The sequence below is a fragment of the Leiobunum rupestre genome, chromosome 10 (assembly GCF_980474605.1).
Source record: "Leiobunum rupestre chromosome 10, qqLeiRupe1.1.hap1, whole genome shotgun sequence".
NCBI lineage: Eukaryota > Metazoa > Arthropoda > Arachnida > Opiliones > Sclerosomatidae > Leiobunum > Leiobunum rupestre.
In genome coordinates this window covers 25,559,419-25,573,739 of record NC_143393.1, presented here as the reverse complement: position 1 = coordinate 25,573,739, position 14,321 = coordinate 25,559,419, and the positions used below count along the sequence as shown (strand labels likewise).

At 39.2% G+C, this 14,321-nt stretch overlaps 2 protein-coding genes across 4 annotated transcripts in view; one reads left to right on the top strand and one right to left on the bottom strand.

Moving 5' to 3' along the window:
- Positions 1-1,468: 1,468 nt before the first annotated feature.
- Positions 1,469-6,079, bottom strand: LOC149925198 (uncharacterized). Its single transcript, XM_090161709.1, has 7 exons — positions 5,690-6,079; positions 4,823-5,624; positions 4,750-4,777; positions 3,236-3,624; positions 2,803-3,174; positions 2,182-2,736; positions 1,469-2,090 (listed from the first exon to the last, which is right to left on the bottom strand). The coding sequence occupies exons 1-7, from the start codon at positions 5,733-5,735 to the stop codon at positions 1,469-1,471; spliced, it is 2,814 nt and encodes a 937-aa protein (XP_090017835.1). The 5' UTR covers positions 5,736-6,079.
- A 7,370-nt stretch (positions 6,080-13,449) lies between these two features.
- LOC149925189 (uncharacterized) overlaps positions 13,450-14,321 on the top strand; it is a 284,774-nt gene continuing 283,902 nt past the window's right edge. For all 3 annotated transcript variants that reach the window (XM_090160257.1, XM_090160258.1, XM_090160256.1), the window contains exon 1: positions 13,450-13,746. In XM_090160257.1, coding sequence (XP_090016383.1) covers positions 13,533-13,746 — 214 coding nt within the window. In that variant the 5' untranslated portion in view covers positions 13,450-13,532. The remainder of the gene's footprint in view (positions 13,747-14,321) is intronic.

Sequence of the window (14,321 nt, the reverse complement as noted above, 5' to 3'; positions counted from 1 at the left end):
GTGGCGTAATCGGCGCTAAAGTCATTTTTTTCGAGTACCTTAACATTTTTTATGTTCAACCTGTTAGGGCTCCCACGAGCGACGACACAATAGGCAGAAGAAACGAGAAAAATCCGGCACCTTTTTGATTTAATAATATTCGTTTTTTAGTTTGCCAGCCCAATTTTTTCTGCGCAATTTTGCGTAACGTTTTACGGTGTATTTTTAATCGTAGTTTTTGCCGCGTGGTTAGACGTATATTCCCGATAAGAGTATTATACACGCAATCAGATATTGCTTCGATCAACTCTTTATTGGCGTTAATTAAAATATTACGTCTCTTAACGCCCTTTAATTTGCCGATCGATTCGAGCAGATGTTTTTGCGACCTGACTCGTCGAGACATTGTACATCGAATGAATTCGACTCGCTGGGGGGGTGTGTGGTAACTAACCACCCTCGGAAAAAGTATTATTTCGGAATGTATACCGAGACTTGCTCGCCTGGGAAAATATTAGTTCTGATCCGATGTGAGTCGGGGCAATCTTTCTGAAGGTCGATCAATACGTAAGAGTTTGGTTCCTTAGTCGCGTCAGAAATCGCTTCGATAACAAAGTTGGAATTATCAGGGGCCATTTGGCGCGCCAAGCAATTAATCTGTGTTTTGTCCCGTACATTTTTCGTTAAAAGTATGTAGTGCGCATTGAGGGAAATTTCGCGACACCCGCGACCCTGATGAAATAAATTTTGACTTATGTAGATAAAGCTAACATTACGATGATGCGAGACTTTGGTGAACAATTGGGCAACTTCTCCCTTTTGACCCGCCCCCATTAAATCGTCTAAAACCGCCAGTATCCGTTTCGAGCCGTCAAATAAGTCAGGATCGGGTAAACCCTTATGAAATATAACGTTATATTTTTTAAGTTTATCGTATCCTGGCTGATCCTCGCCGTAAAACCAGTGGATTTCTTCAATTTGAGGTTCAAACATTTGTTTTAAATGTTTAATCAGTTTTTCTACGAAATATGTCTTACCACTTTGGCTAGGCCCGCAAAGTATGATGTTACAACTGTGATAAAAAGGGTACATTATCACCGCGTAGCTGAAACCAGAATGAAATAAAATGGACATTTTGTTTTATATATAATATTTTTATTTTTGACAATAACAAAACACGTTTTCCCGTGACACACCCCCTTGCCACGTGGAAAGCAGCCGGCGCGCTAGAGACACACCCCCCTCGTGACCCCCGACGCGCGCGGATAGCGGATCGAGAGAGAGAACGCGCGCGCCTCTCTCTCTCTCTCTCTCGAACGCCGAGACGGCGACTCGCGGAGACCGGCGCCTCTCGACCCGCGGCTCGCCCCCATAAGAGCGAAGGTTTTTTTTTTAAGCGCGTATTTTATATCCGAATGGAACTGTTCGGTAATTCGATAAAACCCGAACTTTATCCATTACGGGCCGATACGCTTTTTCCAAGTCGACGCTAACGAGCGTATGATCCGGAAGTCGACGTATTTGTTTGGGCAGAGGCACGGCAAAAGCCGCCGGTATTTTTTTTTTCTTCGTCAGTCACTCCTAGCATAGTTTTTAAATTTTCGCCGTTAATGATATGCTGATTACCGACATTAATTCGAAATCCTTTAACTTTCGTAACGTTAAATTTTTCGCCCGTATCCGGATTTTTCACCCAAAACGAGTAATTTTTTGGCCCGCCATACGCGGCTTCGTAAATAAACGAATTTTTTCCATAACCGGATAACTCGCTGACCATATCGCCCAAATAATGGCCCGTAGTTATAAGGGGTTGTTTCGAGACGTACTGGAGGGCGTCAGTGTCCAAATATAACGCGTTCTCTCCGACTATTTCAAGATATTTTAATAAAACTAATCTCGCTTGACAGGTTGTATAAGCGGCAATCACGCAATTTGTATGTTTTAGAGGGATTTCCGCTTCCTTGATGGGGGCTGATTTCACTAGAAGAGTCGTATCGTTGACTGTCAAAACCGATTTTACGTTGATTTCCGGATTTGATAGCAGTTCAAAGAACACTTTGGGTTCGCGAACGATTTCAGTTTTGGTCACAATGGATCGCTGACCGAGTTTTCTGGAAAAAAAAGTTTTAATATCTATCACGCTACCCAATATGATTTATAACCCCAATGGGGGGGGGGGGGGGTAATAAAATCCATACAGACCCCCACATGGAATTCAGCATTAATTTCGAGATGGCTCGAAGACCTTCGTTTTTGGAGACTTTGGTTGGGTCCAATTTGACCCCTTCATGACGTTCGAAAGCCGCAATGTATTCAGCCTGGGCTTCGGGGGTCTGACAATCTGACGGCCATCCGCTCGCCTCCACCTTGGTTTTTAGGAAACAGTCAACGTAATCTCGAAAAATCCCTCCACTGTCCGTTGCAGGATCGTATTGCGTCACCGTGTATGACCAGGCCTCAATTTTTTTTGTAATTTTGTATCCGCGATTTACCGCCCATCTTAATTCGTCGATTACCCAAACGCCTTTAAGCATTCTTTCGTCGTCAGAATGCTCGCAGTCACCCTGATACCGTAAATCGGCACACGTCCGGCATAGGGTAAACGTTAACTTTTTGTTAACGGTCCGATACGGAAGAATAGGATGGAATAAATTGGTTGGCGGGAGCACGTTACATAACAATAATCCCTCAAAATCGTCAATGGCTGGAATATCGCTACCGAGCAGAATTGTCGGATGACCAACGGGGACTTTGCCACTATAAAAAGGAAAACACACTTAAATATTTGTTTTCGTTATATATATATATTTTTCGATATAATACCGTTTGTTTATAAAAGGGTACAGGCTGCAAATGTCCACGTAGAATATTTTATCGTCGGTCCCTTCAACGTTACAGTACGTTCGTAAGGCTGATACTCTGCCCCCGAAAAAAGCGGCTCGCGGGTCTAAACGTTCAGTTAAAGTTTCCGAAAAATTAGAATTTTTTAAAAATTCATTTATGGCTGGATTTTGTTGTTTTTCCAAAATCCAATCGCACCCCCATTGTTGAATGACGGTATAACCCATTTCTTTAAGTTTATTGGTTGTCCGCATCGTGTTGGAAAATCGTGTATTAAGGGTATCGCTCGCGTTAGCGTATAATGGCTGGTTCCTATTTACAGAGTCCCCGAAGCAAGTCCTACAGCCGTGATACCTTTAATGAAAAAAAACCTGTTTATATTTTGTCTCTTCGAACTTTTTAAAATAATACTTACCAACAGCCCTGATATTGTAGAGCGTTTTTCTCACCGATTAGACCATCAATTTTAATTTTTCCAGCACGCGGTTCTCGACCATTCAGCGTTGACACGATGGTAACATTCCGGACATGCGCTTCCCAAGCCAGCCATTCTAAAGCCTCGGTGGATTGAGGCTCGGATAACCGATACAAATTAGCCGGTATTATGCCAATCGTTTCTGGCTCCAAAAATTTTTTCCTTAGTACGTAACTACACACTGACGCGATAGTCACACCCACGCTAAACGGATTAACTTCGCACAAGTCTTGAAATAGTTTCATAAACTTTAAACAACCCTTAGCTAATATGTGGGTATCTCTAGAACAATAGAGTTTTAACGTTTCGAGGTAATTAAACCCCGAACTCTTTTCGGTTTCGAGAGCGTACCATTTGTTAAAACTTTCGCGGTCTTTCGCCGTGAAATATTGGGCCCCGTAAGCTTCCAAGGGGGGCAGCGAGTTCTCCGAGACGTAGTTTGTTTGTTCGGGTTTGTAAATGTCAAAATTATTATCAACTACGTTGAATAGAAAATGAGGGAAAAAATCTTTCGTATATTCGCGGCCGAGCTCGAACGTATCCGCGAATTTCGACAGAGGAATGGGTATATAATTATACGAATCCGATAGAGTTAAATTGTGTAGTTTCAGTTGCAAGATGCGAGTTCCATTTATTATCGGATCGGGCTCAAACGAGTCGGCACTCTCCATTATAACTTGTAATAGGAGTTGCGTATCATAATTACTGGCATTATGTCCCAGCGCGGTCACTCTTCTTATCCGAGCCAGTGTTCTTAAATATTCGAAAAAGTTTCGCGCGGAATCTGAACCCAGAAATTGTCTTTGGCGAACGCCGCAAAATCTGCATGCTACGTCGGGGGTATCAACACACGCGACACAATAAGTTTCCGACACGCATAAAATGGGTTGATGAATATAACAGTTTTTCTTATCGGGGTGCCGTTTGGTTTGGACCGTTTCAAAATCGTAAAATATCCACATTTGCGTGGGCTGACCGTTGGAATCGAAACGTGGTGGGGGGTGTCGCGGGTCTTTTATTACTTGGATGTAACATTGATGTCCCGAGGGGGAAAACTTACGACAAACGGTACAATACTGTTCGGTACACGAATGCAGCTGGCCGTCGCGTTTAGTCAAATCGATTAGAATCGAACATTCCGTGCAATGAAATAAATTTTGGCATAATGATAATTTATCGCCGGTTAATTTTATTTTATGATGAGCGTAGCAATCGACACCCGTAAACTTACGTAAACAGTCGGGACATTTTATTATATCTCCGGTACATTTTAGGGCCCTGCAACACGCGAAACAATAGTCTGAACACGCGTGGGTGCTATCTCGTCTGTAGCCCTCTAGACACTTTGAACAAAACTTTTCTTTCCCGAATAAGGGTGCCAGATTTTTAACTAGATTGAAATGCGCCCCCTCGTTTAAAAGTACAATACGTTTTTTGTCCATACCTGCCCGTACTCTAGAATCGTACACCAAGGTCGGCCAGCTGTTTTTAATTTGATAGATTAAAATATCGTATTCTTTCAGATACGTTCTAAATTTTCTAATCGATTCGGGCGACGCGCATTCTTTATTAGGTCGGACACCCGATTTGGAGCATAGGAGGAGCGCCTCGGCTCGCTGAGCCACATTGTTTTCTTTGGAATGCGACAAAGTTTCATAGACCGTTTTTAGTCTTTTGTTTTCGGGCTCGTTCTGATATTTACACAGTGCCACACCGACGCAAAGAGCTCTAGCGAGACAGATTGAGTCGCTGTTCGCAATACGGACAATTGATCGTCTATTTCTAGAAAACAGGGCAAAGGTCTCTAGTCGTTTCCGTTTTGTACGGCCACCGCCCTGGGGGAGACGGACAATGGAAAAAGTTAAATTAACGGGTGCCAGGAAAAACGCTTCTTCCTCATCTGAATATATAGATTCGGATACCTCGTCGAGAAGGGCCTCGATATCAATTTGGTCACGTCTCCTAAATGAAATGGTTATATCGGGATGCGCCGCACCCAGCGCCGAACTACGGATTACTAGTTGTACCATGTCAGCGGGGTTTACATCGCGTAATACCCGTTCAGTGACCCTGGCAAGCCCTTCCGCTATATTATTAGATATTTCAGCTTCCAATTCAATTCCCGTCATATTGAAGTTCGGGAACTGTTTTTCATTCTGACCCAAAATTACGCAATTAGGGTCCTCAAAATCAATATACCCCACAATTGGGAAATCTCCCTCCGCCTCCCCGTAACCGCTTTGGTTAAGTAGGTCGTTGAAATATTCGTCCACCATTTCGACGGATTCACGGGGTTCAGCATCATCCACCGGGACAATTTCAGGGGCGTCTATAAAAAATAAATATATATTTTAATTTCTTAGATATTTTTCGGTACGAGAGAAAAAAACTTACTCTTCAGGTAGTCCAACACAGGTTCGTCATATTCGGCACCCAACATGGCATCCCACTCGAGTTCGAGTAATTCTTTTTCCCGCTTATTATATCTAGCTTCAATAATTTCGCCTAACCGAGGCGGTAATGCTTGATTAAATAATCGGAGTTCGGCTACCGTTTGGCACGCTTCTGGAACGTGGGGGATAGCTTGAACAGTTTCAAAAATTTCAATAACCGTCAAAATTAATTTAAAACTCAGACGGCTAAAGATTGCGGGTAACTTATTTGGTGCAAACCCCGGGTCTAAATTTAAAAATAAACATATTCCGTAATAAAATTGCAGTAGTTGCGGTACGGACCAGGGTCTATTTACCTCCAAATCGTCTAGAAACCAACATAAGCTTTCGCTATCCATTTTTTCTAGGTGCTAAGAAAACGACTTCCAACTTGAGAATTCCGCTGATTAGTGAAGTTTCTTTGACCGATAGGGCTCTATTTATACGTATCTTTTGAGGCTGTATAAAAATAATATCACGTCGTTAAGTCGAAACTCTATTATATAAAACTCGATTGTTTTCTAAAAGATGAGCCCCAATGTTTTTTAAGCCTATTAAATTTAAGGATGGATCAATGGCTACTTTAATGATAGCCCCATAAATTTGGTGGCGGTTCATCCTTTTATCGCTGACACATGTTGTTTTTCAAAAGAGCCGCAGAAAACTCTTTTGACTATTTTGACAAAGCTGGATGAATATACGAAAAAAAACTTTTTGACGGTGCCCTTCTTGTTCTCCGAGCGGGCCCAATTTTTTTTACGAGCCGCTGTTTTATTAGACACCAAACCCTTAGGGTGGAATCCTTTGGGGGCCACGCCGCTCGAGTCTTAATAGAACAATGTGGGCCCCTACGGTCTTTTTCTTTGAAGGGAAAATTGTTTAGGGGCTCTTTTTTTGTGTCAACCCTAACCTTTTTTACGATGCAAATTAAGACCCACGCGCGACTCCTGAATTTAACATGACGCGTCAAATCGGGTATTGTTAAAATAGTGTGCACCGAAATGTTTATAAAAAGCGATTGTTTTCACAGCTGTTTTTAAGCGTAGAAGGATGGTCATGGTAAAAGAGTTATATGCTCAAAAACTTTTAAAAAAAAGACGTTTCAAACTGTTAGATATTTTTTGGGGACAAACGTTTTGTTGAAAAATGGTTATAAATGAATGTTGTTGCGCGTAGAATTTTATGTAGCCCCATAAACTATGTGGAATAGATCCTCTTAATTATTGTATATATTTTTTTCATTTCTCGTTTGTATTTTTCATTTGTAAATAATTCCTTTCTATATATTAGTTATTTGTCAATATTTCTTTTTGTATATTTTAGTCATTTGTTTATTTTAGTTTTTTGTTTATTTTAATACTTTGTATGTCATTTGCGTTTTTATAAAATATATAACGTTTAAATCCCGTTTTTGGTTTATTGATAAATTTAGTTTAACGATAACTTCCGGTATGGAAGGTTCTATCCCCGCCTCTCCCGTTAGTCGGCTTATCGCGAACAATCCTAAAAACGCATTACTAATCGCGTTGATTTTACTTTTAATGGGACTTGTGGAATTTCTATCTCTTTGGTTTACCAATATGGGCGTCGCTATACACATAACACCGCAAAATTTGACTAATCGCGTGAGTCATTGAGTCAACCCATTACATCATCCTGATTACGTCATCAAATTATTATCGCTATATAAGGGATTCATCCCCGTCATCCATCGGCAGTACACTACAAACCGTTTCTCGAGCATCATGTCTAAACGAAGCTGTGTAGATAACGTTCCTGGGCCCACTAAAATGTCTAAATTTGATCCGACTCAGCGGAAAGTTAACCCTCGGTATTCACTTTCATCCGAGCTTTTCGTTACTACGGGTTTTACGTCTGAGCTCGATATATCTGTAGCTCTATGCAATAAAATCACACACCAGGTCTTTGAAATGTCTTCGCGCGCCTGGGATGATTTATACGGCCACTGGGAACAAATAAATGATCCACAAAGGCTGCCCTTTCGATCACCGTTCCCGCTATCTGATGCGCTAGTGACCGCCGCCATGTCTGACCAAAAAGAATTAACCTTGCAAAGTACGATATCCGAAGCGTCGGTCGTAATCAAAGCGCCGGAAACTCGAGAATTGGACCGACTCAAATATTTCATTAATTCGCACATTCAACTCCTTAAAGTGAACCAAAAACTCTTTGAATTAATGGGTTACGTTATAACCGATAATTATCGTAAAATTTACGAAATATTGTATAAAGAACCATGTGCACCCAACAATTTATTTCTATCGGATGAACATGAAAGGTATGATACCGTTGTCCGCTACGCGTCCAATTACGTAACAGCATTTAAAATTATTGACGATTTTAAAGAAACAGTGGCCAACCAAAATATGTTTTGTGTATTTAACTTTTACAATTTGTTTAATATGGTATCTACCAACCATAAATATATTAAAAATAAATTGTTTTATCTTTAAACGTTTTCATCCGCTTAATGTACTGTAACTTTGAATGTATAAATAAAACCTTATAATTTGTATACACTCTGCTCTTTTTTTCCAAAACACTTTTACCGATGACCGCCCGCTATTTTACGCTACCCTTAGGGGGCCCGAAAGTGTTTGTCGGCGAAAACCAACCAACTCGACATTCACTATGACGGGTAGGCTGTTTGCATAACATCGTGTCACCGCCATAGATAACCTATTGACCTATAATGGGTTAGCACCTGGGTTTTATGGGTTATAACATCGTAAATCATCTAACCTTTTGACCTAAAATGGGGTGCCTCCAGCTATTAACTATGACTGGCCGGCTGTTTGCATAACATCGTGTCAGTCCACACCACCTGCGGAATAGGGGCAGATAACCTATCGTAAATCATCTAACCTATTGACCTAACCTTTTGACCCCGCCGAAAATGTACGCAAAATGGGGCCCCTATAGGGGGTCCGTTTCACACCTATTTAACGGCTGTTTGCATCGTGTCCATAGGGGCAGATAACCTATTGACCTCGTAAATCAGCTAACCTTTTGACCCCGCCGAATATTGCCGCAAAAGGGGGCCCCTATAGGGGCCCGTTTCCCCCGCCCGCAGGTGCCCCTTATCGGCATACGCACTCCCTTATCTCTATCAGTTCCGAATTTAAACAGAAAGAGACGCAGTACGAAGAGTTAGTTGAAAAATTTAAACATACACCACAGCAGGAAAGGGGGGCAGTCAGGCATAGTTGGGAAAAATAAACCTCGAAAACCTTGAGAAGAAATTTTAGATAAGGGCTCAAAAACGGGTAGGGAAACCAAAACTGGATCTAAAGGAAAAATGGCCCAGAATATTTCGGTTAGAACATTATTTAGATATGAGGGAATATCTGAATCCGATGATCCAATTATCGAATCCAAATCTGAATTTCCCTCTTCCGAATTGCCCAAGATTTATTTTATTTTGTCAGAGGCTAATTCCGAATTTCCTGAGGTTAATAAACCCAAATTCTTCTTTGGCGACTACGAAGAGGCAATGTCATTTCTTACAATTTTTGAAGAGGAAGTTAAAGATTTATGTAGGCATAAGTTAAAACTAAAACAATTAAGAAAACATGGCATTTAGGTAAACGGGAAATGAAAATTATAGTGAACTCTAACAGCTTTTTTAATTGCTTCTGACTGTAATTTTTATCTTCCTGAAAAAAACATTTCCAAAACACAATATTTAGATACCTCATTCTATAAACGCATTTCTTTATTTACCGGTAGGGTCGAGTTCAGGAAATTTGAAGATGATCAATTGCGTTTTTTATATAGATAATTATCATAATATGCAAAATATGGAATTAACGTTAATACCGATTAACTTTAAAAACATTTTTTTCTATTTACAGTAAAAATGATAAAAAAAATGAATATTTAAAATAACAGTTTACGATTCATACTATGGCTATTCCATAAAGAAAATTCTTTATATAGGAAAGCATGTACAAGAATTACAGCGGCGTCGTCCGATGAATTTTTAGGGGGAACCAATAAATATGATTAAGGGCCTATATGCTAAGTGGTTAACAGGAAATATCCCTGCTGATTCTAGAAAAACCATAGATGATGTTCAAAACTGCCGCGATATCATTAAATCAGAATTAGAAAATGATAAAATTAATTTAGAGTAACATAATTAAAGTATTTTTAGATATTTTAGGGATTTCGGCGAAGATGGGAGCGAGCTAATAAAATGTGTCAGAATTTATAGCCCGGTGTACCTATAAGGCTGTGCGACCGTTTTTTAGGTCGGGTACCCGAATTCGTAACTCGATTAAGAAAAGTGCAATACTCGTCGATTATCGAGTATCGAAAATTTACATACTCGGGTACTCGAATACTCGAAAAAGCCGCATTGTTGAATTCGTCCGGTTATTATTTTTCCAAACATGTTCGGGTACTCGACTTATCCGATGAGTATTTTACTATTTTTTGTTTCCGCCGCCATAATTTCAACGCGACGTTCTCGGATATTACTATATTAGAAAAGGTTGTAACTGAAGGGAGGGAAACAATGATTGAAAGGTAAAATAAGTTAAACCCCCCTTCCATGACTCATTCGACAATCGTTCCGTAGTGCGGCTGTGCGATTTCAAATTCCTAGTGTTTAGTTTTGGTAAAATTAAATGGAAAATTTATAAATTAAGCTTATATTTAAGGATATACTTTGGTCATTGGTAATGTTGCCTGAGCTGGTGCAGGAAGAAATGATAAATATCGCCAATATGATTATTGATTAACAACGAAAGGCCTAAAAATCCTACGGAATCATGAAGGGTTATTTTATCCATCTGAGAGTTGTTAAAATTCTTCAAATAAAGGAAAAAATCATAAGAAGCATTAAACTGGAAAATCAAGGGGCCTCAAATAAACGCCTTACCTTAAAAATTGAGTAACTGGTTTGAAGGTGCCTCAACCATGATCATATTTGGCCATGATGAAACACTTCTCCCAGATTTTAATGATCACATGTTTGACCAAGAGGTTGGTTTGAACTATATCATTTAAATTTCCCCATCCCTAAAGTAATTAACTTTTACACCAACTTAAGACTCAGTAAAATAGCGAAGAATATTAATGAGAGGTTGAAAAGGGAATGTATGTATATACCGGAGGGCCGCTACACTCACAGTTTCGCCCATGAATTTCGCCCGGGGCCGCGAGACCTCTAAGCACGGCCCTGCTAACAGTTTGGAGTTATGTTAGAATAATACATAATTTACTTTTTATTATAATCAGAATATTAAACGTTATTTTGAGTTTCTTCCCAGTAATTTAAATATCTAAATACAAATTACCACGTGAACACGTGCAAAAAAAGTATATAAGCAGACGATATTTCCAAAAATATAGTTTTTAGGAAAAGATAGAAGGCGCCACCGCCGAATGATAAAGTTTACGATCAGTGAAGAATTTGTCCCGCGAAACCCCGATTTCTTAAGCCGTAATTGGGAAAATGCGCTTCCTGATATTTTGTAACCCTTTTTGTGAGAGTAAGAAGGGTCGCTTTATACTTGGGGAGAATAGGCGATAGCATAAATTGTGTTGGTCTTAGCTAATTTTAAAATGTTCCCGGAAATTCGTCAAAGCACTGCCAACTTCTAAACATAGGGTCTGCATCACTAAGCCTAGGTTAAAAACATGTACTAGTCTCTAAGTGTTTCAATTCTTTACAATTTTCTAGTCCGAGACTTAACATCACAATAATAATACTAACGTCCAAGTCGTCGTTAAATTAGGTTTACCAAATTAATCTTTTTTCTATTAAAAAAGTATAAAAATTTAAAAACATAACTTACCACAAAATTTTAAGTATGACTTTCTTTAAAAGTTAAAGACTTATTTAATGAAGTCGCTTTTCAACGGTAAACTTTTAAGCAATTTTATAAACAAGTGACAATTTGATTGCGTTCAAATGTTTCCCGAAATAAATTTTACCGAGTATACCCTGCAATTTATGCTATCGCCTATTGACAATTTTGCGAACAAGAAGCGTGGAAAATCGAATTAGCATGGTTTCTCATTGGCTCCATACAACTGACGTCTTCCGAAATTTCGGGAATTTCAACTTACCAAAGTTAAAGCGGAATATATTAAGAAATGTCATTGGATCAACAGTTTTAGTAATATTCATAGTAAAATCGAGCAATTCAATTGATAAAGATATGCTATATAATATCACGAAAGTCCAAGATTTTCAATTGAAGTGACTAGGATATCAGGATGTTATAAATTATTACCGTCCTTAGTAGTATTTTATCTGATTTTGGTCATATTTTGACACTAGGGGGCTCTGTGCTGAACTAAACCTTAATTACTCCTATTAAGAACATTTATTGCCAAATCTTAAAGGACACCGCAAACCGTCTATGGAAAATGGTCTTTCTGCCAATTTTACTGAAATTTGGATATGATGTACTTTAGAGAATGCTGATTAAAAGTGTTGCTGGGCCGAAAGCTCAAAAATCTATCGCCAGAAGAAACCCATTCTAGCTGCGGGGACTAAAAACAAAATGAAAGGATTGCGTACACGGAAAATACGATAAAGCAACCTACTGCGATTAGATAGAGCACGGCCAACTTTGATGTCTCGCGCTACAGCTGCCATATCATTCGTTGACGTTTCTGTGTTAACCTATGAGCAAAAGATGTGTATGACGTCAGCGCCCCTAGCGGATTATTATTTTTAGTATAGTTTTTACATTGAAGTCAATATAACAACCGAGCGTGGCGCTGACCTCCTACACATTATAGTACAGTTTATAGGGGGAAAATCATTGCTCGCTGAATTTCGACGAATGTGTTGGCCGCTGTAGCGCGAACAGCGCGTGATCCAAGTTGGCCGTGGTTAGAGAAAGAGAGAAAAAAATCCGCGCACGAGAGCGGAGAATAGGCAAAAGGAATTAATTGAGGGTATTAAGAAAACAATAAAAAGAGTACGTGTGCGCAATCCTTTTATTTTATTTTTAGTCCCCGAAGCTACAATGGGTTTTTTCGTGCGAGTTAACGACATTGGCATGGCAATGCTGACGAAAATATAGATTTTTGAGCTTTCAGCCCAGCAACACTTTTAATCAGCATTCTCTAAAGTGCATCATATCCAAATTTCAGAAAAATTGGCCGAAAGACCATTTTCCATAGACGGTGTGCGGTGTCCTTTCAATTGATAATACCATTTTCCTTGGAGCAAATAACTTCCGGATTTGTAACAAATTCAAATAACAAATACATTTTTAAATATTAAATGTCCTACGACCTTTGTTTAGACTACGATAGCCCATCTCGTTTCGTGACGTCAGTAATCTAGAAAAATAAGGTCGAAAATCTAAAAATGGCCACCGTAGCGCGAACTTCACCTGTTGGTACACCTTTTTATCAAACAGAATATTCTATTTTGTAAATTTTTAAAGGTTTTCGATATCGTATAGTGTTTAAAAAGCTTTTTCACTCAAAGCTATAATTCAATTAAAAATAATTAAAAGGGATTTCGGTGTCAATAAGACATCAAACTTTGATAGTTACTCTACGAAAACACCCAAATCAAAAAAACCTAATCTACTTCCAAATTTGAAATGAGTGGCAAAACAATTTACCTGGAGCAATCCGGATACTACCATCAATATTTGCATAAATAATCTCTAGTTACAAAGTACAGTTAGAATAATAGACTAGCGGTTAAAATGGTATATAAATGGAATACTTCAACTTAATTTCCAGAACAGCGACCCAGGTCCTCTATCTAAACAGTTCAGAAATATAACAGCTGCTTCACATTGAAGATGAATTTTGTCGTTGCTGTCACGATCATTGTGGCCTTGAGTGCTTTTGTCATCTCCAAACCTCAAAATGAACCAGTACCAGATGGAGAAGTACCAGAAGACGCAGCATCAGTCCCGGGTGCTCTCGGAAACCCCGGTGAAGAAGGTGAAGAAAGCAGATTCTTCTTTGGGAGTCACAACCTACATATTGGAAACAGCAACGGAGGTTCAGGAGGTAATTGACCCATTCGAGTACTTCTTATTCAGCAGCTTGACTAATACCTAGAGCTGTATGAGTACTCGATGTTGATAATTTTTGAGGTCAGATATTCGAACTCAAATAAGAAAACTTTAAATACTCGTCGAGTATCAAAAATTTGCCCTAATCGAGTACTCGACAACAATTTTTCTCATAGCCAGTCGCCCGGGTAGAAAAACGGGGGAAAATCAAAGTGATCATCCCTTAAGTAAATAAGTTGTTTTGGTTTTCGTTTTGAGAGAGCTCGGAATTATCTTTGACGTGAGTGCCTGAATAATGTTCTAAAGTTTAGCGTTTTATTATTTCATCTTCTTTAATTTGTTAGTTGTTACCTAACATCCATGTAAGTAGTAGGCAATTTTAAATTTTCTTAATTACTCAACTACCCGAATAGAACTCATCAATTAGCCAAGTACCCAAACGATTTTATAATTACTCGCGTACCCGAACGGGTTTTTCTGACTAATTTGGAAATAATCGTATACTCGACAACCTGACTCGATCAAAATATTACTAGACTCGACTACCCGATGAAAAACCTTTGAATACTC